The following is a 25702-nucleotide window of genomic DNA, read 5'->3' as shown; positions in this document are numbered from 1 at the left end:
ATCACATCCTTTATTACTATATTATTGTAATTAATGACAAAAACCCAGGAAACCCAAGAAAAATGCGCAAAACAAAAGTAGCAAAAAATAAAACTTACCTCTGTGGGTTTGAATTTAAAGAGTTTTGTGACGTAGGCTTTGAACTTTCTGGTGTGGAGTGAATGGTGCTGTTGTTGGAGTGTGGGTAGATGGGGGCCAGGCTGGGGAGGTGGTACAGACATGTCAACATTTGGGTCAAGTACAGACATGTCAACATTTGGGTCAAGTAAAGACATGTCAACATTTGGGTCAAGTACAGACATGTCAACATTTGGGTCAAGTACAGACATGTCAACATTTGGGTCAAGTAAAGACATGTCAACATTTGGGTCAAGTAAAGACATGTCAACATTTGGGTCAAGTACAGACATGTCAACATTTGGGTCAAGTACAGACATGTCAACATTTGGGTCAAGTACAGACATGTCAACATTTGGGTCAAGTACAGACATGTCAACATTTGGGTCAAGTACAGACATGTCAACATTTGGGTCAAGTACAGACATGTCAACATTTGGGTCAAGTACAGACATGTCAACATTTGGGTCAAGTACAGACATGTCAACATTTGGGTCAAGTACAGACATGTCAACATTTGGGTCAAGTACAGACATGTCAACATTTGGGTCAAGTACAGACATGTCAACATTTGGGTCAAGTACAGACATGTCAACATTTGGGTCAAGTACAGACATGTCAACATTTGGGTCAAGTACAGACATGTCAACATTTGGGTCAAGTACAGACATGTCAACATTTGGGTCAAGTAAAGACATGTCAACATTTGGGTCAAGTAAAGACATGTCAACATTTGGGTCAAGTAAAGACATGTCAACATTTGGGTCAAGTACAGACATGTCAACATTTGGGTCAAGTACAGACATGTCAACATTTGGGTCAAGTACAGACATGTCAACATTTGGGTCAAGTACAGACATGTCAACATTTGGGTCAAGTGCAGACATGTCAACATTTGGGTCAAGTAAAGACATGTCAACATTTGGGTCAAGTAAAGACATGTCAACATTTGGGTCAAGTAAAGACATGTCAACATTTGGGTCAAGTACAGACATGTCAACATTTGGGTCAAGTACAGACATGTCAAGACTGGGTCAGAAAAATACGTCTTAGACTAAGACATATCAATGGAGATTTTTCCCTTTATAGACATTTTTAAAAATCTCTAATGAACAGCTTAACTTAAAAACTAATTAATTAATTTTCTCTGCCAATAAGTTTAATGTTGATTTTAAATTTAAAAACTGGAAATGATAAAAGCAACTTGTCCTACTATTTGCGCTCCAGTCTTGGTGAAGTGGCCAAATTTTTTGTCCCCTGTTCGTTGTATCTGGCCCTTTTAAATCTCTCTGTTTTCCTACAAGCCACGTACTGACCATTGGGTACTATCTGGTCAATATCAGAGACTTTGATACCATTTAACATGTACAGCCTGCAAAAAATATAAACATCAGAGACTTTGATACCATTTAACATGTACAGCCTGCAACAAATATAAACATCAGAGACTTTGATACCATTTAACATGTACAGCCTGCAACAAATATAAACATCAGAGACTTTGATACCATTTAACATGTACAGCCTGCAACAAATATAAACATCAGAGACTTTGATACCATTTAACATGTACAGCCTGCAACAAATATAAACATCAGAGACTTTGATACCATTTAACATGTACAACCTGCAACAAATATAAACATCAGAGACTTTGATACCATTTAACATGTACAGCCTGCAACAAATATAAACATCAGAGACTTTGATACCATTTAACATGTACAGCCTGCAACAAATATAAACATCAGAGACTTTGATACCATTTAACATGTACAGCCTGCAACAAATATAAACATCAGAGACTTTGATACCATTTAACATGTACAGCCTGCAACAAATATAAACATCAGAGACTTTGATACCATTTAACATGTACAGCCTGCAACAAATATAAACATCAGAGACTTTGATACCATTTAACATGAACAGCCTGCAACATTGAACAAATATTAATATGATAGAACTTGGAACATTTGACATGATACAACCTGGAACATTTGATACAACCTGGAACATTTGATACAACCTGGAACATTTGACATGATACAACCTGGAACATTTGATACAACCTGGAACATTTGATATGATACAACCTAGACTATTTGACATGATACAACCTAGAACATTTGATACAACCTGGAACATTTGATACAACCTGGAACATTTGATATGATACAACCTAGAACATTTGACATGATACAACCTGGAACATTTGACATGATGCAACCTGGAACATTTGACATGATACAATCTGGTACATTGGAAATGATGCAATCTGTTACATTTGACATGATACAACCTGGAACATTTGATACAACCGGGCACATTTGACATGATACAACCTGGAACATTTGACAAGATACAACCTGGAACACTGATACAACCTGGTACATTTGACATGATACAACCTGGAACATTTGACATGATACAACCTGGACATTTGACATGATACAACCTGGAACATTTGACATGATACAACCTGGAACATTTGATACAATCTGGAACATATCACATGATACAGCCTGGCACATTTGACATGATACAACCTGGAACATTTGACAAGATACAACCTGGAACATTTGATACAACCTAGAACATTTGATACAACCTGGCACATTTGACATGATACAACCTGGAACATTTGACAAGATACAACCTGGAACATTTGATACAACCTAGAACATTTGATACAACCTAGAACATTTGATACAACCTGGAAAATTTGACATGATACAACCTGGTACATTTGACATGATACAACCTGGAACATTTGACATGATACAACCTGGAACATTTGACATGATACAACCTGGAACATTTGACATGATACAACCTGGAACATTTGACATGATACAACCTGGAACATTTGACATGATACAACCTGGAACATTTGACATGATACAACCTGGAACATTTGACATGATACAACCTGGAACGTTGGACATGATACAACCTGGAACATTTGATACAACCTGGAACATTTGATACAACCTAGAACATTTGATACAACCTGGAACATTTGACATGATACAACCTGGAACATTTGACATGATACAACCTGGAACATTGGACATGATACAACCTGAAACATTTGACATGATACAACCTGGAACATTTGACATGATACAACCTGGAACATTTGATACAATCTGGAACATTTGACATGATACAACCTGGAACATTTGATACAACCTGGAACATTTGACATGATACAACCTGGAACATTGGACATGATACAACCTGGAACATTTGACATGATACAACCTGGAACATTGGACATGATACAACCTGGAACATTTGACATGATACAACCTAGAACATTTGACATGATACAACCTAGAACATTTGACATGATACAACCTAGAACATTTGACATGATACAACCTAGAACATTTGACATGATACAACCTGGAACATTTGACATGATACAACCTAGAACATTTGACATGATACAACCTGGAACATTTGATACAACCTAGAACATTGGATACAACCTGGAACATTGGACACGATACAACCTGGAACATTTGACATGATACAACCTGGAACATTTGACATGATACAACCTGGAACATTGGACATGATACAACCTGGAACATTTGACATGATACAACCTGGTACATTTGACATGATACAACCTGAAACATTTGACATGATACAACCTGGAACATTTGATACAATCTGGAACATTTGACATGATACAACATGGAACATTGGACATGATAAAACCTGGAACATTTGACATGATACAACCTGGAACATTTGACATGATACAACCTGGAACATTTGACATGATACAACCTGGAACATTTGATACAACCTGGAACATTTGACATGCTACAACCTGGAACATTTGATACAACCTGGAACATTTGACATGATACAACCTGGAACATTGGACATGATACAACCTGGAACATTGGACATGATACAACCTGGAACATTTGACATGATACAACCAGGAACATTGGACATGATACAACCTAGAACATTGGACATGATACAACCTAGAACATTTGACATGATACAACCTAGAACATTTGACATGATACAACCTAGAACATTTGACATGATACAACCTAGAACATTTGACATGATACAACCTAGAACATTTGACATGATACAACCTAGAACATTTGACATGATACAACCTAGAACATTTGACATGATACAACCTAGAACATTTGACATGCTACAACCTAGAACATTTGAAATGATACAACCTAGAACATTTGACATGATACAACCTAGAACATTTGACATGATACAACCTAGAACATTTGACATGATACAACCTAGAACATTTGACATGATACAACCTGGAACATTTGATACAACCTAGAACATTGGATACAACCTGGAACATTTGACATGATACAACCTGGAACATTTGACATGATACAACCTGGAACATTTGACATGATACAACCTGGAACATTTGACATGATACAACCTGGAACATTTGACATAATACAACCTGGAACATTTGACATGATACAACCTGGAACATTGGACATGATACAACCTGGAACATTTGATACAACCTGGAACATTTGATACAACCTAGAACATTTGATACAACCTGGAACATTTGACATGATACAACCTGGAACATTTGACATGATACAACCTGGAACATTGGACATGATACAACCTGGAACATTTGACATGATACAACCTGAAACATTTGACATGATACAACCTGGAACATTTGATACAACCTAGAACATTTGATACAACCTGGAACATTTGACATGATACAACCTGGAACATTTGACATGATACAACCTGGAACATTGGACACCATACACCACATCCATGATACATCTTCAACAGTCTGGCACAAACTTACTTCTCCACAGTTCCAGAACAATCTTCTTTGAGCATCTCATTGACCTGTAGCATGACATTTTCCAAGGTGAAAGGTCGGACTCGTGGGGTCAGCAGAACTCGACGGGGTCCTCGCAAGTCGCTGCCGTTAGGCCACACTCTGGTCAGGAGGATAGGTTCAGGTTAGGTTACAGTTAGTGTCACGTGGGGGGGGGGGGAGGGGGGGTTAAGGTTAGGTTACAGTTAGTGTCACATGGGGGAGGGGGTTAAGGTTAGGTTATAGTAAATGTCCACGTGGGGGGGGGGGGGTTGATGCTAATGTAGCTGACACAGAAACATTTGCTACAGGACTGACCACATGACCTGTAAACACCTACTTGATTAACGTTGATTGAGTTTCCATTTTGTGTATTTTCCCGGAGTTCAGGTATTGTCTGTTATGATACACAGGATCAACCTGATCAAGGAAATGTGTAAGAAAAGTGTATCAAGCATGAGTTTTATCAACTTGACCAAAAAATATGTACAGAGGTACCTGTACACCACGACACTGTACACCACGACACTGTACACCCACACTACGACAGTGAAGCACACACTACGATAATGTACCCCATACTACGACAGTGTACCCCACACTACGACAGTGTACCACACACTACGATAATGTACCCCACACTACGACAGTGTACCCCACACTACGACAGTGTACCCCACACTACGACAGTGTACCCCACACTACGACAGTGTACCCCACACTACGACAGTGTACCCCACACTACGACAGTGTACCCCACACTACGACAGTGTACCACACACTACGACAGTGTACCCCACACTACGACAGTGTACCACACACTACGACAGTGTACCCCACACTACGATAGTGTACCCCCACACTACGACAGTGTATCCCACACTACGACATTGTACCCCACACTACAACAGAAACCATGTTTGAGAGGGAAGGATTTGTTTGATGCCAGTTTGATTGGAAACGTTTATTTAAATAGCTTTAGGTGGGTGTGTACGGCCCTGCCTTAAATAAACTCAATGGCGACTTTATCAAAAGGGCACTTGAGCTTGAAGACTGGGATTAAAGAGAAGAATAGCTCAGTGGGGGACGCCATGACACGCTCAAGTCTGCTATGTGCCAGGTACCAGTTAGCAGACGTCAGTCACACCTGAATCAATCGCCGACACGATCCATACGGCAGATCAATATTTGAACTGTAATCATCCAGTTGATTTTTTTCTTTCATTGAAATTATTTTCATATGGTTTCACTTGATAAAAAATTATTTTCATATGGTTTCACTTGATAAAAAATTATTTTCATATGGTTTCACTTGATAAAAAATTATTTTCATATGGTTTCACTTGATAAAAAATTATTTTCATATGGTTTCACTTGATAAAAAATTATTTTCATATGGTTTCACTTGATAAAAAATTATTTTCATATGGTTTCACTTGATAAAAAATTATTTTCATATGGTTTCACTTGATAAAAAATTATTTTCATATGGTTTCACTTGATAAAAAATTATTTTCATATGGTTTCACTTGATAAAAAATTATTTTCATATGGTTTCACTTGATAAAAAGGCAATCTTTCAAGCGGGAAAGATAAAACATAACTATAAAAATTTCAGCTTGGTCCTTTTAAAAAGGCACTGATTTGAATAAAATACATTTTTTTTCTGCTTAAAAAAATGATTACTCTATTTTTAATTGTTTATCCAAACGTGTAAGGTTGCTGTCTTTTTTTCACCCGTCACGTCCTGTCTTTCTCAGCTTTTTCTAGCGGACCCTTGTTTACAATAATACATCAGACAACAAGCACATAATTAAATTCTAATGTCTCTGTGACGTAGCTGTACTAGCGAGATCACTGTACACGAGACACATTTCTCCTGTCTGTACACACTTGTATGTGTGGAGACACATTTCTCCTGTCTGTACACACTTGTCTGTGTGTACACGAGACACATTTCTCCTGTCTGTACACACTTGTCTGTGTGTACACGAGACACATTTCTCCTGTCTGTACACACTTGTCTGTGTGTACACGAGACACATTTCTCCTGTCTGTACACACTTGTCTGTGTGTACACGAGACACATTTCTCCTGTCTGTACACACTTGTCTGTGTGTACACGAGACACATTTCTCCTGTCTGTACACACTTGTCTGTGTGTACACGAGACACATTTCTCCTGTCTGTACACACTTGTCTGTGTGTACACGAGACACATTTCTCCTGTCTGTACACACTTGTCTGTGTGTACACGAGACACATTTCTCCTGTCTGTACACACTTGTCTGTGTGTACACGAGACACATTTCTCCTGTCTGTACACACTTGTATGTACACGGGACGAATTTGTCCCGTCACCAAGAACTACCCAAACAATGTGTGACGAGATTGATTACCGAGTTCCCCAGAGACCCGCCATTGTTCCACACAGTTCCAGACTTGTTTGATCTCTTTTTAAATTTTGTTCATCATTAACATACATCAATACACAGACGCTTCTCTTCAGCAGTTGATAAAAGCTAGTCACATATTTATCAACTGGACTGACCACACTGAATACACGGGTAACATTGTATACAGAGCTAATGCCGGCAGGGATTATTTACATGTTCACTTCCATGATGGGAAAACACATGAAGTTATTTTAACGATCCCATTCTAACAACATGCACATACTGAATATGTCAACTCAACTTACGTCATATTTAAAGGGGGAAGACTTCTTTTTATCACTGGCTGTAATTTGATCGTATCTGTGAACAAAGAAAAAAGGAATTCCAATTTCTATTTGACCTTCCACCACCCACATATTCAATAGGTAGATAACAGTCTGACGTTTCTCTATTGAAACAACATAATTCAGTCAGAATTCTACTGGCATAAGAATATTATGTTAAGTATAGCATAGATTAAAAGTCCGTAGATCATTGATTAGATATTTGATTAAATATTTCATGACGTTAAACAAAGATTGACACAGGGTGTGTATTGGACTCAAGTCCCATGGAGATGAGGAGATGAAAGTACATGACCGTACATTCTAATGCCAGTTTTATACATGAGACTGTGACTTCAATGCTGGCTTGATCAAAGTTCAAGATACATTAATTGTAAAACAGTCGGTACATGGTGCGGTTTAGCAATAAGTTCAAGATACATTTGTAAAACAGTCGGTACATGGGACGGTTTAGCAATAAGTTCAAGATACATTTGTAAAACAGTCGGTACATGGGGCGGTTTAGCAATAAGTTCAAGATACATTTGTAAAACAGTCGGTACATGGGACGGTTTAGCAATAAGTTCAAGATACATTTGTAAAACAGTCGGTACATGGGACGGTTTAGCAATAAGTTCAAGATACATTTGTAAAACAGTCGGTACATGGGGCGGTTTAGCAATAAGTTCAAGATACATTTGTAAAACAGTCGGTACATGGGACGGTTTAGCAATAAGTTCAAGATACATTTGTAAAACAGTCGGTACATGGAGCGGTTTAGCAATAAGTTCAAGATACATTTGTAAAACAGTTGGTACATGGAGCGGTTTAGCAATAAGTTCAAGATACATTTGTAAAACAGTCGGTACATGGAGCGGTTTAGCAATAAGTTCAAGATACATTTGTAAAACAGTCGGTACATGGAGCGGTTTAGCAATAAGTTCAAGATACATTTGTAAAACAGTTGGTACATGGAGCGGTTTAGCAATAAGTTCAAGATACATTTGTAAAACAGTCGGTACATGGAGCGGTTTAGCAATAAGTTCAAGATACATTTGTAAAACAGTCGGTACATGGGACGGTTTAGCAATAAGTTCAAGATACATTTGTAAAACAGTCGGTACATGGGACGGTTTAGCAATAAGTTCAAGATACATTTGTAAAACAGTCGGTACATGGGGCACATCAAGTAGGGTTCACGTGTTTCTCAACATTTGAAGAGTTTTTGTGGTCAGGACTATGCCCAGACGCGTTTGCTTTCCCTTATATTAGTTAGGTACCCATCAGAGCTGGGTGGACTCAGGGAAGCCCTACTGAATCCTGCCCGGGGTCCGAACACGAGACTTTTGGTCAACAGTCTTGCGCTCTACCATTCGGCCCACGCCATCCCTTGCTTAGCTGAACAACGAACATCTACCAAATTGGATCGTTCAAATTGTGTTGGCTAATTACTAAATTAAGAAGGGTGAGACTGCTAGGTGAGACTCTATGTACTGGGGTGAGACTGCTAGGTGAGACTCTATGTACTGGAGTGAGACTGCTAGGTGAGACTCTATGTACTGGGGTGAGACTGCTAGGTGAGACTCTATGTACTGGGGTGAGACTGCTAGGTGAGACTCTATGTACTGGAGTGAGACTGCTAGGTGAGACTCTATGTACTGGGGTGAGACTGCTAGGTGAGACTCTATGTACTGGAGTGAGACTGCTAGGTGAGACTCTATGTACTGGGGTGAGACTGCTAGGTGAGACTCTATGTACTGGGGTGAGACTGCTAGGTGAGACTCTATGTACTGGGGTGAGACTGCTAGGTGAGACTCTATGTACTGGGGTGAGACTGCTAGGTGAGACTCTATGTACTGGGGTGAGACTGCTAAGTGAGACTCTATGTACTGGGGTGAGACTGCTAGGTGAGACTCTATGTACTGGGGTGAGACTGCTAGGTGAGACTCTATGTACTGGGGTGAGACTGCTAGGTGAGACTCTATGTACTGGAGTGAGACTGCTAGGTGAGACTCTATGTACTGGGGTGAGACTGCTAGGTGAGACTCTATGTACTGGAGTGAGACTGCTAGGTGAGACTCTATGTACTGGGGTGAGACTGCTAGGTGAGACTCTATGTACTGGGGTGAGACTGCTAGGTGAGACTCTATGTACTGGGGTGAGACTGCTAGGTGAGACTCTATGTACTGGGGTGAGACTGCTAGGTGAGACTCTATGTACTGGGGTGAGACTGCTAGGTGAGACTCTATGTACTGGGGTGAGACTGCTAGGTGAGACTCTATGTACTGGGGTGAGACTGCTAGGTGAGACTCTATGTACTGGGGTGAGACTTTATGTGCTAGAACAACTCTCTTATTGAATGGAGAAAAGCCGCCAATAATGCCACATGCCACTTAAACACACGTCATTATAACACGATACATATCACACGTCATTTTAACACAACACATGTCACACGTCATTTTAACACAATACATGTCACACGTCATTTTAATACACGTCACATGTCATTTTAACACAATACATGTCACGTGTCATTTTAACACAACACATGTCACACGTCATTTTAACACAATACATGTCACACGTCATTTTAATACACGTCACATGTCATTTTAACACAATACATGTCACCTGTCATTTTAATACACGTCACATGCCATTTTAACACAATACATGTCACGTGTCATTTTAACACAACACATGTCACACGTCATTTTAACACAATACATGTCACATGTCATTTTAATACACGTCACATGTCATTTTAACACAATACATGTCACACGTCATTTTAACAGATTAATCTTAATCCGTCTCTAAAAATGCAGCAATTTCGTTTCAACTTTCCAGATTAAAATCTAATTTTGAATCAAATTAGACATTAGATTAGTCATTAACATGTAATAAAAACACGAAGCACTAGCGATCGCTCAACCAGCAAGCCGACTACGGTGAACTGCTGGTTACGGCTGGTTGGTTTACTGAGTCGACCGAAGACTAAGATCGGGGTTTGAATCAAATATTTTTAGTCCTATGTGGTGTCGGCTGAATTTTGAAGGAACGACTAAAAAGTTGGAAATAAATCATATATAAAATCCTTTATAACAATAAGCTTTTAAATGCATTGAAAATAAGAAAATAAAAAAAAATTCATGAAATCTTATAAACATTTTGGCGACCGTTTGGCAAATTTGTTTTTTTCCCTTATTTTCATGCAGTAAAAAGCTTATAGTTGTATAGGTTGTTATATTTGTTATATTGCTGTTTTTTTTTAAAGTCCGCGTCGTCCATTTCATTTATAATTTATTTATTTAATTTTTTGTTTATTTGTTTGGTTTGTGGCTACTGGATTTCAAATGCAGCGATTTAGTCAAATAAAAAAAAAGAGGAACACACTATTGTTTAAAAAAAATAACTTTAGAATTTATAAAAAAATAGTCGAAAATAAAAGAAATATAAAAAAAATTTAATACGTTTTTAAATTGACTGAAAATATGTGAATGAAACAAACTTACTTTTTAATTTTATCGACCAAAGCACTTTAATGAAAGAATATAAGATTTTTTCCGGAATAATAAAAAGCTTATTATAAGGTTATTTTTTCAAATAAATATTTTCCCTTTTCCCCCTTTCCATTTTCCCAATTGTTACAAAGAGCCCCATACCCCCACTCGCCGCCGATTTTGAGTTCGATTTAATGTCAAAATGTTTTTGCATATCTTTTTTTGTAAATTTCATGACTATCTAAAATGAAATCTTAAAGACTAATATGATTCGTATTTTTACATATTTGTTTCTTTAATATAGTCTTTCGCGTAAGTTTAATAGTTGTAGTTTTAGGTCAAATAATATAACATCCCTTGTCACCACAACACTACGACTCTGCTAATCCAAGTTAAAACATCTTCTACATTACTGTTCTATTACTAATAATTATTTGTTTGATTGTTTCTAGCCTTAATTAAAACAGGAAGTCATTTTGTGTTTATTTCACACATTTTGATAGAGTATTCGATTTTGGTTGACAATTAAGCTATTTGGCAACTGCAATTTTAAACCACTTTTCATAAAATACAAGCACGTAAATACTGTGTATGGGCCGCGGTAACCCCCTAAATATGGTATATGGGCCGCGGTTACCTCCTTAATACGGTAGGCCTATAAGGGGCCGTGTTATCCCTTAATACGGTATATGGGGCCGCGTTACCCCCTAAATACGGCAGGCGTATATAGGGCCGCGGTTACCTGCGGTATACGGGACGCGGTAACACTTATGATTATGAAATAAATGTGACTTGAAACGAAATGATTCATTTTATTTCTTCGACTGAACTGATTTCACTGTAGGAGCACACCGCCATTCTTCATACAAATTTAAACTCCTCCTTTAATTATATCGGGGGGATAAAGTTTAGCTTTCCTAGCAACAGTAATCAAGGGAAACAACGCTGTTAATCAGGGGAGAAGATCGATTGATCGAGCCAGAAGGAAAATATTTGAGTTGTCTGAGCATGGCGCCGTATTGATGTCAAGGCGTTAAATTTAATCATTTTTAAATATGATCAACGTGTCAGTTCTACACGACTTGAGGTGTTATGTGGCTACATGTAGCCATGTCTAAGTGTGGCTACGTGTAGCCATGTCTGTTGTGTCTACATGTAGCCATGTCTAAATGTGGCTACATGTAGCCATGTCTAAGTGTTATGTGACTACATGTAGCCTAGCCATGTCTAAGTGTTATGTGGCTACTTGTAGCCATGTATGTTGTGGCTACATGTAGCCATGTCTAAGTGTGGCTACGTGTAGCCATGTCTAAGTTACGTGACTACATGTAGCCTAGCCATGTCTAAGTGTTATGTGTCTACATTTAGCCGTGTCTAAGTGTTATGTGACTACATGTAGCCATGTCTAATTGTTGCTACATGTAGCCATGTCTAAGTGTTATGTGTCTACATGTAGCCATGTCTAAGTTATGTGGCTACATGTAGCCATGTCTAAGTGTTATGTGCCTATAACATGTACTCGATTAGACCAAGTTTTCAATTCAAATTGGGATTATTATTTATGTTTTTTGGGAGATGTAACCCATTACAGTAGCCAGACAAAAACATTGAACAACTCAAGTACAATTGTAAGAATTACAAGCATGTGGTTTCTTAAATCGTCCAGTTTTGTTTTCTTAAAGTTTAAAAAAAAATTTTTTTAGGTGTCTATTTACATCACCCGCTGAGACGTTGGTTCAACAACAAAAGATTGTTTAGAGAAATGTTTAGAGAAATGTTTAGAGAAATGTTTAGAGAAATGTTTAGAGAAATGTTTAGAGAAATGTTTAGAGAAATGTTTAGAAAAATGTTTAGAGCAATGTTAAGAGAAATGTTTAGAGAAATGTTTAGAGAAATGTTTAGAGAAATGTTTAGAAAAATGTTTAGAGCAATGTTAAGAGAAATGTTTAGAGAAATGTTTAGAGAAATGTTTAGAGAAATGTTTAGAAAAATGTTTAGAGCAATGTTAAGAGAAATGTTTAGAGAAATGTTTAGAGAAATGTTTAGAGAAATGTTTAGAGAAATGAGGTTGTTGAACATGGGAGGTGTTGACGTTATGGGGGGGGGGGCTTTGTTTTACTTGTCAGGGACGTGTAAGGATACAGGGGGGGGGGGCTATGTTAGTCAGGATATAGGGGTTATGTTCAGTGTTTCTTCCACACTTTTTTTCCGGGGGTGCACTTGAAATTATCGAAGGGGGGGGCGGACTCAAATTTTCGGGGGGGGGGGCGGACACTGTTAAAAGTATGTATAAATTCCATTTCGTTGGTGGGGGGGGGGGGGGGGCGATAGACTTTCTTCGGAGGGGGAGGGGAGGGGGGAGAGGGCTGAGCCCTCACGAAGAGATTGCTGGAAGAAACTCTGGTTATGTTACTACTATAGTAGCCAGAGTACGAGCGTGTGGTTTTGTTCTCTGTATTCTGTAATTATTGTTCGACACTTGGGATTTTTGCTACACGCTTGAAGCCAAATGACAATGTGTTGAGGCTGATAAGGTCATCAAATACTGAAGCCAAATGACAATGTGTTGAGGCTGATAAGGTCATCAAATACTGAAGCCAAATGACAATGTGTTGAGGCTGATAAGGTCATCAAATACTGAAGCCAAATGACAATGTGTTGAGGCTGATAAGGTCATCAAATACTGAAGTGAAGCCAAATACAAATAGATCTAGCTAATACATTTGGAACAAGCTCCGTCCGCCTCAAGTAGAAGCTAATGCATGACCAACAAGTCACGTGACAGGAGGTAGCACTGTGCGAGTCATGTGACTATCGTCCAATCACCATTCAAACATGGCGTGGACGCTGTGACCGTCGCTAGACAAGTGAAACATTAATGAGGTGGTGGGGGGAGGGGGAAACGTTTGATCCGTTGCTGTTTGTCTTACCCACTACGCCTAGAGGCAAATAGGCGGATCTTTTTATATTGACAGTTGATTGGGTGAATGGGAAAAAATGTGAGTTTTATCTGGCGTTGTTCATTTATCTGGATGACCGGTCCTAAAGTTAGGTCCTCTCTCTCTTGGTGGACGCTATTGTTTTGTTTAGGACAGAGGGAATTGTTTAGGGCAGAGATGAGTGAATTGTTTAGGGCAGAGATGAGTGAATTGTTTAGGGCAGAGATGAGTGAATTGTTTAGGGCAGAGATGAGTGAATTGTTTAGGGCAGAGATGAGTGAATTGTTTAGGGCAGAGATGAGTGAATTGTTTAGGGCAGAGATGAGTGAATTGTTTAGGGCAGAGATGAGTGAATTGTTTAGGACAGAGATGAGTGAATTGTTTAGGACAGAGATGAGTGAATTGTTTAGGGCAGAGATGAGTGAATTGTTTAGGGCAGAGATGAGTGAATTGTTTAGGACACAATTGAGTGATTTGTTTAATTCACAGTTGAGTGAATTTGACAAAATGTAAATCCCTGAGTGCGTGTGTGTTTAATGACGTCAGACTATCCATTGAGTGTGACACAATTGTTCTCATTGTTTGATAGACAAATCAATCATATTTTAATAGGGCTAAGATCAATAACATTCTCTAGGGCATAGACACGAGGTGTATTTTGGTCAGCAACAACTAGCATGTACAACCATTGTATACAACAATCATTTACAACAAGCATCTACAACAATCATGTACGACAATCATGTACAACAATCATTTACAACAAGCATCTACAACAATCATGTACGACAATCGTGTGCGACAATTATATACAGCAAGTATCTACAATGAACACGACAAATATGTTGGATTTTGAACAAGACCAACACCAGTATCAACAACAACAGCACCAACAGCACCAACAGCAACAACAGCAACACCAGCACCAACAGCAACAACAGCAACACCAGCACCAACAGCACCAACACCGACAGCACCAACACCAACAGCACCAACAGCACCAACAGCAACACCAGCACCAACACCAACAGCACCAACACCAACACCAGCACCAACAGCAACAACAGCACCAACAGCACCAACACCAACACCAGCACCAACAACAACAACAGCAACACCAGCACCAACAGCAACAACAGCAACACCAGCACCAACAGCACCAACACCGACAGCACCAACACCAACAGCACCAACAGCACCAACAGCAACACCAGCACCAACACCAACAGCACCAACACCAACACCAGCACCAACAGCAACAACAGCACCAACAGCACCAACACCAACACCAGCACCAACAACAACAGCACCAACAACAACAGCACCAACAGCAACACCAGCACCAACAACAACAGCACCAACAGCAACAGCAGCAACAACAACAACAGCACCAACAGCACCAACAGCAACACCAGCAACAACAACAACAGCACCAACAGCACCAACAGCAACAACAGCACCACCAACAACAACAGCACCAACAGCAACACCAGCACCAATAACAACAGCACCAACAGCAACAACAGCACCAACAGCAACACCAGCAACAACAACAACAGCAACAACAGCACCAACAGCAACACCAGCATCAACATCAACAGCACCAACAGCAACACCAGCGACAACAACAACAGCACCAACAGCAACACCAGTACCAACAACAACATCACCAACAGCAACACCAGCAAGAACAACAACAGCACCAACAGCACCAACAGCAACACCAGCACCAACAACAACATCACCAACAGCAACACCAGCAACAGCAACAACAGCACCAACAGCAACACCAGCAACAACAACAACAGCAACAACAGCACCAACAGCAACACCAGCATCAACATCAACAGCACCAACAGCAACACCAGCACCAACAACAACAGCACCAACAGCAACACCAGCACCAATAACAACAGCACCAACAGCAACAACAGCACCAACAGCAACACCAGTAACAACAACAACAGCACCAACAGCACCAACAGCAACACCAGCACCAACAACAACAGCACCAACAGCAACACCAGCAACAACAACAACAGCACCAACAGCAACACCAGTACCAACAACAACATTACCAACAGCAACACCAGCAACAACAACAACAGCACCAACAGCAACACCAGCACCAACAACAACATCACCAACAGCAACACCAGCAACAACAACAACAGCACCAACAGCAACACCAGCACCAACAACAACAGCACCAACAGCAACACCAGCAACAACAACAACATCACCAACAGCAACACCAGCAACAACAACAACATCACCAACAGCAACACCAGCACCAACAACAACAGCACCAACAGCAACACCAGCACCAACAACAACAGCACCAACAGCAACAACAACAACAGCACCAACAGCACCAACAGCAACAACAACAACAGCACCAACAGCAACAACAGCACCAACAGCAACACCAGCACCAAGACAAAACATCCTCATCAACTTACGAGTAGGGCTTGAAGCGCTCTGTCCCAGCCACCACGTAGGCGGCATTCTCCTGGATGTCCTGTAGGTCGTTGACCCGGTGACCGTGGCGAGGTGTGTGGATCTTGCGGACAGCGCCGAACTTGGGTTCGATTCTGTCCGTTAGGTAGTCTAAGTAATGACTCATATCCTGCCGCCGCCGAGAAATAATGGATATATATATATATATATATATATATATATATATATATATATATATATATATATAATATATATATATATATATATATATGTATATGTATATATATATATATATATATATATATATATATATATATATATATATATATATATATATATATATATATATATATATATATATATATATATATATATATATATATATATATATATATATATATATATATTAGTGTTGTAGTCTAACCTTAAAATGTTTAGGGTTATAGACTAACCTTAAAATGTTTAGGGCTTTAGACTAACCTTAAATTGTTTAGTGCTATAGACTAACCTTAAAATGTTTAGGGCTATAGACTAACCTTAAATTGTTTAGTGCTATAGACTAACCTTAAAATGTTTAGGGTTGTAGACTAACCTTAAAATGTTTAGTGCTATAGACTAACCTTAAAATGTTTAGGGCTTTCGACTAACCTTAAAATGTTTAGGGCTGTAGACTAACCTTAAAATGTTTAGGGTTGTAGACCACCCGTTTAGCGGGAAAGAAAACATCGCCGTTAATGTAAAAGTTGGCGGCTCGACCCCGGGTCAGGTCGTGCAGATACTTGGCCTCGCCTGGGTCGCTCTGGTCCCCACTCTGGTTCAGGTTGTCGTTTTGTTCTGTGCCCGAGTAGCGGGCCTTGCCGTGTGGCTCTGTTTGTGTGGCCATTGTGGTGGGCGTCGGCTGCCCGTAAGTTGACCGGATGGAAGGCTTCAATTAGTTACTGCAGGAATAAACAGAAGTATTGCTTGACACTGGCAGAGTTCGTGGTGTGTCAAGGCCATATTTATCTGGTGTGTCAAGGTCATATTTATCTGGTGTGTCAAGGGCAAATTTATCTGGTATGTCAAGGTCATAGTTATCTGGTGTGTCAAGGTCATATTTATCTGGTGTGTCAAGGCCATATTTATCTGGTGTGTCAAGGTCATATTTATCTGGTGTGTCAAGGGCAAATTTATCTGGTATGTCAAGGTCATAGTTATCTGGTGTGTCAAGGTCATATTTATCTGGTGTATCAAGGTCATATTTATCTGGTGTGTCAAGATCATATTTATCTGGTGTGTCAAGATCATATTTATCTGGTGTGTCAAGGGCAAATTTATCTGGTATGTCAAGGTTATATTTATCTGCCGTGTCAAGGTCATATTTATCTGTTGTGTCAAGGTCATATTTATCTGGTGTGTCAAGGTCATATTTATCTGGTGTGTCAAGATCATATTTATATAGTTGGTATGAAGGTCCTGTTGTATGTGTAGGAAGATAATTTTGCAAGGTGTGCAAACACCGCACATACTAAAAGAACGCTGTGTAATAACATATTAGTTGAATGGTAGCAGGCACGTCAGCTGGTCCTGGGTGAAGACCACGAGAGGTTGGGACTGGGGGTCCGGTATATGGGGGTGGGGGTAAGGTATGTGGGGGTGGGGGTAAGGTATGTGGGGGTGGGGGTAAGGTAAATTGAGATGGGGCTGGGAATCCGGCATATCAAGATTGAGCCATACATACAGGTACACATTTGTCAATTCACTTGGGGATATAAATATATATATATATATATATATATATATATATATATATATATATATATATATATATATATATATATATATATATATATATATTATGCTGTGTATGTATACGTATGTGTAGCAACTCGTTTAAAAACTATTTTATTGATTGTATCAGTTTAAATGTAAACAGATAAACATTTTAACACGAAACATTTTAACTCTTAATATTTATGTTAACATTTCTACTTACATTCCCTTTTAAAATTGTTGAAATCAAAATTTAAATGTCAAAACACCATTGATTGTAACCAGCATTCGTCGGGTTTTTTTCCCAATGCTTAAAGGTTAATGGGATGTTTTCTTTACAAGGTACAAGACAACACCACCACAGGAAAGGTTAAATGGTGTTTGAAGCGTCAAACTAATTTTAAACTTAAGTTAGTCACATTTAAAGCAATGTCATAAATTAAGTTAAAACCCAATGCATCACATCGATGTAAATGTCAAACAGTCTACCAAGTTAAATTTAAACTCATACAGACATTAGATTAGAATCTCCGAGGAAAAAAGAAAAGTCCAAAACAGACTTGAAAAAGTGAAGCTACCGGATGTTTTGGATCCACATTTGTGGAATAGCCCAGAACAGCATAGAGAGGTGTGGTTGGGTACCGGTAATTTTCAAGGACCACGAAAAGATGATGATGACTATAATATGGCGATTAATCCAAAGTTTCTCCCTGCCCCGACACTAACCTTGAACTCTTGCCATAATACACAAACATCAAACACTAGACCTTGATTGACTAGACTTCATCTACACGACTTTAACAATGTTGTCCTCTACACTAGACCTTGATTGACTAGACTTCAGCTACACGACTTTAACAATGTTGTCCTCTACACTAGACATTGACTAGACTTCAGCTACACGACTTTAACAATGTTGTCCTCTACACTAGACCTTGACTAGACTACAGCTACACGACTTTAACAATGTTGTCCTCTACACTAGACATTGACTAGACTACAGCTACACGACTTTACCAATGTTGTCCTCTACACTAGACATTGACTAGACTACAGCTACACGACTTTAACAATGTTGTCCTCTACACTAGACATTGACTAGACTACAGCTACACGACTTTAACAATGTTGTCCTCTACACTAGACATTGACTAGACTACAGCTACACGACTTTAACAATGTTGTCCTCTACACTAGACATTGACTAGACTTGAGCTACACGACTATAACAATGTTGTCCTCTACACTAGACATTGACTAGACTTCAGCTACACGACTTTAACAATGTTGTCCTCTACACTAGACCTTGACTAGACTTGAGCTACACGACTTTAACAATGTTGTCCTCTACACTAGACATTGACTAGACTTCAGCTACACGACTTTACCAATGTTGTCCTCTACACTAGACATTGACTAGACTACAGCTACACGACTTTAACAATGTTGTCCTCTACACTAGACCTTGACTAGACTACAGCTACACGACTTTAACAATGTTGTCCTCTACACTAGACCTTGACTAGACTACAGCTACACGACTTTAACAATGTTGTCCTCTACACTAGACCTTGACTAGACTACAGCTACACGACTTTAACAATGTTGTCCTCTACACTAGACATTGACTAGACTACAGCTACACGACTTTAACAATGTTGTCCTATACACTAGACCTTGATTGACTAGACTTCAGCTACACGACTTTAACAATGTTGTCCTCTACACTAGACATTGACTAGACTTCAGCTACACGACTTTAACAATGTTGTCCTCTACACTAGACCTTGACTAGACTACAGCTACACGACTTTAACAATGTTGTCCTCTACACTAGACATTGACTAGACTACAGCTACACGACTTTAACAATGTTGTCCTATACACTAGACCTTGATTGACTAGACTACAGCTACACGACTTTAACAATGTTGTCCTCTACACTAGACATTGACTAGACTACAGCTACACGACTTTAACAATGTTGTCCTCTACACTAGACCTTGACTAGACTTGAGCTACACGACTTTAACAATGTTGTCCTCTACACTAGACCTTGACTAGACTTGAGCTACACGACTTTAACAATGTTGTCCTCTACACTAGACATTGACTAGACTTCAGCTACACGACTTTAACAATGTTGTCCTCTACACTAGACCTTGACTAGACTACAGCTACACGACTTTAACAATGTTGTCCTCTACACTAGACCTTGACTAGACTTGAGCTACACGACTTTAACAATGTTGTCCTCTACACTAGACCTTGACTAGACTACAGCTACACGACTTTAACAATGTTGTCCTATACACTAGACCTTGATTGACTAGACTACAGCTACACGACTTTAACAATGTTGTCCTCTACACTAGACCTTGACTAGACTACAGCTACACGACTTTAACAATGTTGTCCTCTACACTAGACATTGACTAGACTACAGCTACACGACTTTAACAATGTTGTCCTCTACACTAGACATTGACTAGACTACAGCTACACGACTTTAACAATGTTGTCCTATACACTAGACCTTGATTGACTAGACTACAGCTACACGACTTTAACAATGTTGTCCTCTACACTAGACCTTGACTAGACTTGAGCTACACGACTATAACAATGTTGTCCTATACACTAGACCTTGACTAGACTTCAGCTACACGACTTTAACAATGTTGTCCTCTACACTAGACATTGACTAGACTTCAGCTACACGACTTTAACAATGTTGTCCTCTACACTAGACCTTGACTAGACTACAGCTACACGACTTTAACAATGTTGTCCTCTACACTAGACATTGACTAGACTACAGCTACACGACTTTAACAATGTTGTCCTATACACTAGACCTTGATTGACTAGACTACAGCTACACGACTTTAACAATGTTGTCCTCTACACTAGACCTTGACTAGACTTGAGCTACACGACTATAACAATGTTGTCCTATACACTAGACCTTGACTAGACTTGAGCTACACGACTTTAACAATGTTGTCCTCTACACTAGACCTTGACTAGACTTCAGCTACACGACTGTAACAACTAGATCATATTTCCGCGCTTAGGACCACTAAAAGAATACAATATGTTCTAACAAAAGACTGGCAGATTGCTAGACGGGGACCCTACACACGTCAACCAACAAACACAATCATGGCAAGACCAACCACAAACACATTCTTTACTTCCACACAAGCACCTTGATAGGCTGGAGCTCTGAGGATCGGTGTATCGATTCAATCAGGTATTGATTTTTTTTGTGAGGACGACTATCGTAGGTGAAGAATGTGACATCCCCGGTATTTCTTCTCCACCGAGCTTTAAACTCCTCTATACAGTGAGATACTTTACTCATAAAGTGATACTTCACTCTGATACTTTACTCATAAAGTGATACTTCACTCTGATACTTTACTCATCCTGTCCTAAACCACGACCATCCTACTACATAACTTAGTTTGTTGGTCTCTTGGTTTGTTGGTCTGTTGGTTTGTTTCACTTAACGAGCTGTTGAATCGTCTCACTTCTAGATTGTCTCCTTGTGAGGAGTCAAGTAAACCATTCAACTCTGAATGCACCAAGCACCATGTGAAAACAACTCATAGCCGTATCTCTCACCCATGTTACAGTTCTATCTCACCCAATGGTAGTAAAGAAATGTTAAGGAAAACAATATATTATATATAGTCTATATATTTTCAACATTTTGAAAAGGTGGCAGGTGCAATCCCCCCTTCCCCAACCCACCCCCACCATTATTGAAACTCGAGTTAGAACAGTCTGATATATATATATATATATATATATATATATATATATATATATATATATATATATATATATATATATATATATATATATATATATATATATATATATAATATATATAAAGTTCAATTCTGTATGTAGAGAACCGCTGATTCCAAAGCAATATAAGAAAAAATAAGATTTTTAAAGTGCTCAACGTCTAAATCCGTGATTCAAAAAGTTATCATAGAAGGTGTTGTAAAACATTTTCAATTTTCAAACTTATGTGGATAAATGCCGGCATGTCCATCTAACAAAATCACCATTCACAAAAACTCTAATTGTGTCTGAAAAATATTTATATTTAGTCCTTTAGCACTCATTACGTCCCTTGAAAAATTAGGAAACACAATTACTTCCCTTTTTTAAAAAAAACATATCGAGGGGAAAAGATAATTACATAATTAGCGGGGGTTGATCAAGTGCAATGCATTTTAAATACTGCCTTTATTTATTTTATACACTGAACACACTGTTTACTGATTATTTTTTAATCAATTACAGTTAAAAAGCCGCTCCTAAATGTCCTCTATGTTTACTTCTTTCTCTTTCTGTTTGCGGTTAAGATTGGGGTATTACAATTGTTCACTAGATTAAAACAGGCGCGTCCGCCGGCAGGGTTTGATTTGGCGCACTGGGCTATCCTGTAAGCGATATGGTGCATAATTTCGTTTTAAACAGTGCGATAGACTATGGACAAGAAAGTTTACTATAGTCTTTAAGTGAATCAAATCCGGGCGACCTCTGGCGCCCCGACAGGGTGCTATTTGGCGCCCCGGGCTTTCCCGTTGATTTAAGTGAGTGCAAAAGACTGAATAAGTTAGGGTACTATATAGTCGCTTACTAAGCTTAAACAGGCGGTTCTACCGGCGCCCCAGCATGGTGCGATTTGGCACCCCGAGCTAGACTGTGAACACGTTGCGTTAATGTTTGCGTTTGATTTTTTTGTGTTTGGTTTGGGTTGGGTTTGCGTTTGTGGTTGGGTTTGTGTATGCGTTTGGATTTGGTTTGTTTTTGTTTGCTTTTTGTTTGCGTTTATTTTTGTGTTTTCGTTTGGATTTGTGTTTGTGTTATGTTTGCGTTTTTTTGTGTGTTGTGGTTTTGGTTGGTTGTGGTTAGGGTGGGCAATGCCGGGTATATGATGATTAATTAACACACATGTCATGGTCTTTTACAGATAGGTTTTTCCCAGTGGCCAGTGCAGGGCCTGGCCGGGACGGCTAGTGTGTGTATGTATGTATATATATATATATATATATATATATATATATATATATATATATATATATATATATATATATATATATATATATATATATATATATATATATATATATATATATATATATATATATATATATATATATATATATTCAACATTTTAAAAGGTGGCTAGATGCAATCCCCCCTCCCCAACCAACCCCACCGCGCACCTTTTCCACTGGGTACGTGTTAGATGTTTGAATAACTTGGTCAGCCTGTGCCAACACAAAAGTGACCTGCGATCGCCAGGGATATTTCCAGACAAACAGCTTTAGTCCCGTCAGCTAGGCAGGAGTAAGGTCAAGGACGTTTAACGGCACCAATACTGTAGTCGCCACCTACCTTTCTATTCTACTCGGGGAATAATGCCCCCTCCCCCCTCCTCCACACGTTCCAATATAAAAAAAAATAAACTAAATCCCAGACCCGTAGTCCTGTACCTTGTGTGTTGATATTCGCGTATTAGGCCGATTGTTGGGTGTTGATATTCGTGGTTTAGTCCATTGTTGGGTGTTGATATTCGTGGTTTAGTCCATTGTTGGGTGTTGATATTCGTGGTTTAGTCCATTGTTGGGTGTTGATATTCGTGGTTTAGTCCATTGTTGGGTGTTGATATTCGTGGTTTAGTCCATTGTTGGGTGTTGATATTCGTGGTTTAGTCCATTGTTGGGTGTTGATATTCGTGGTTTAGTCCATTGTTGGGTGTTGATATTCGTGGTTTAGTCCATTGTTGGGTGTTGATATTCGTGTATTAGGCCATTGTTGGGTGTTGATATTCTTCTGTATTCTTTGTTCTTAATTTTTAGTGTTGGAAGGGATCGAGCCTTATCTGCCTGAGGGTTTGAACTCGAGACTTTTTCGACTTTATCAACCATGAGCTTTTGCTGATATTCGTGTATTAGGCTGATTGTTGGGTGTTGATATTCGTGTATTAGGCCATTGTTGGGTGCTAGTATTCTTGTATTTGTCCGCCGAATGTTAGGTCATTAAATGGACTTACATGGTAGTAAATCAGGGGGGGGGGGGGGTTACAGCGATAGGTACACTAAAATCGGGGTTGGGGTGGGGGACTACAGCCGTAGGTACACTAAAATACTTTACACTATCTTATATAACTGTATTTACTTAGCATGTCAAAGGTCGTTTTTTAATAAATAATAACAAATTAAAAAAAAAGCTTTACTGCAAATGTAACTCACATTAAATTAAGTAGTATTTGGAAAAAAAAAGAAAGAAAGAAAAGATGAAAGACTTACTTCTCGTACATCCAGCAGTAACAACTTCTTGTTTCTACACAAATAAAAACTAGAAACTTCCGCCGCCACCACGAGACACACGGGTCGTTTGACTTCAAGAACAAACCCACAACAAAACCAACACAAAACACCACCTATACATTCTAATCTAAATTATTAAACATGCTGCGTTAAATTAAAAACAAAAACTTTTTGTCTGTCTTGTTACCTGGTATAAATTAGGTTTTGTTCCCTGCGACTATCCATAGAGACTCCATATCTAGGCCAATACGGCAGACGGTAACCATAACAAACCGCGCGCTGTACACACCACCAGTCAAAAAACAGTCAGCCATAGGACGATGGTTCTAACGTTGGACTGGTAGACCCCACAGATAAAATTCAATTGTGTCCTCAAGAAATACACGCATTGTGACCTATTGAGAAAAAAGAAAACATCGCCAGTTTTATTGTTCAATACTTTAACAGATCATTAAACCAGGGACGCTTGGAGAAGTTTTCATTGTGAATGGCTTTGTTTCTTTGGCTAGGCGTCTTGTTTAACTTTATAAATGGAAAGTTGCTGTGTAATTGTGTTGATTCTTGCGACGGTTTTAAAAGATCTTGTTTTGTAATGGTCTCCGTTGTAAAGACAGTTGCTCGCGTGTGATTAACTATTAAAACAATTACAAACGTCTTGGTAACAGAAATGGCGGGGGTTGTCTTTTGATGACTTTTCTAAAAGTGTGCTTCATAGGAAGGGGAGATAACGAGGGGAATTTAACATTAAATAATGGTGCCATTCCTACACATAGGGATTATAGATTTTTTTTTTAATTGGGAAAGAAAAAGGGGTGGGGTGAAGAGGTTGGATTATTGAAACTTAGTGATACATATCAGGTCGGATGTCACACGGTGCGGCACCTCATGGTGTCACTACCCCCCTACGTGTGTATATATATATATATATATATATATATATATATATATATATATATATATATATATATATATATATATAT

General features: G+C 38.9%; 2 protein-coding genes across 6 annotated transcripts in view; one reads left to right on the top strand and one right to left on the bottom strand.

The window, feature by feature from the left end:
* The window catches only part of LOC131942293 (abnormal spindle-like microcephaly-associated protein homolog), a 44728-nt gene extending 19747 nt beyond the window's left edge, over positions 1-24981 (bottom strand). For 2 of the 5 annotated variants that reach the window (XM_059302084.1, XM_059302085.1), the window contains exons 1-7: positions 17288-17549; positions 16614-16780; positions 7689-7743; positions 5328-5407; positions 4973-5110; positions 1331-1489; positions 99-200 (exon numbers count right to left, since the gene is read on the bottom strand). In XM_059302084.1, the coding sequence (XP_059158067.1) occupies positions 99-200; positions 1331-1489; positions 4973-5110; positions 5328-5407; positions 7689-7743; positions 16614-16780; positions 17288-17494 (908 nt within the window). In that variant the 5' untranslated portion in view covers positions 17495-17549. Of the gene's footprint in view, positions 1-98; positions 201-1330; positions 1490-4972; positions 5111-5327; positions 5408-7688; positions 7744-16613; positions 16781-17035; positions 17048-17175; positions 17199-17287; positions 17550-24909 lie in introns of those variants that run through there. The other 3 variants (XR_009386732.1, XR_009386733.1, XR_009386734.1) reach the window with 3 other exon arrangements.
* LOC131942294 (calmodulin-like protein 3) overlaps positions 21602-25702 on the top strand; it is a 30017-nt gene continuing 25916 nt past the window's right edge. Inside the window, exon 1 of the mRNA XM_059302088.1 lies at positions 21602-21619. The gene's annotated coding sequence lies outside the window, so the exon portion shown is untranslated. The remainder of the gene's footprint in view (positions 21620-25702) is intronic.

Source organism: Physella acuta, unplaced genomic scaffold (genome assembly GCF_028476545.2).
Source record: "Physella acuta isolate Inbredline_101_S28 unplaced genomic scaffold, ASM2847654v3 ptg000398l, whole genome shotgun sequence".
Taxonomy (NCBI): Eukaryota; Metazoa; Mollusca; class Gastropoda; family Physidae; genus Physella; species Physella acuta.
The sequence above is the reverse complement of the archived record's forward strand: the minus strand, read 5'-3'. Positions and strand labels throughout refer to the sequence as shown.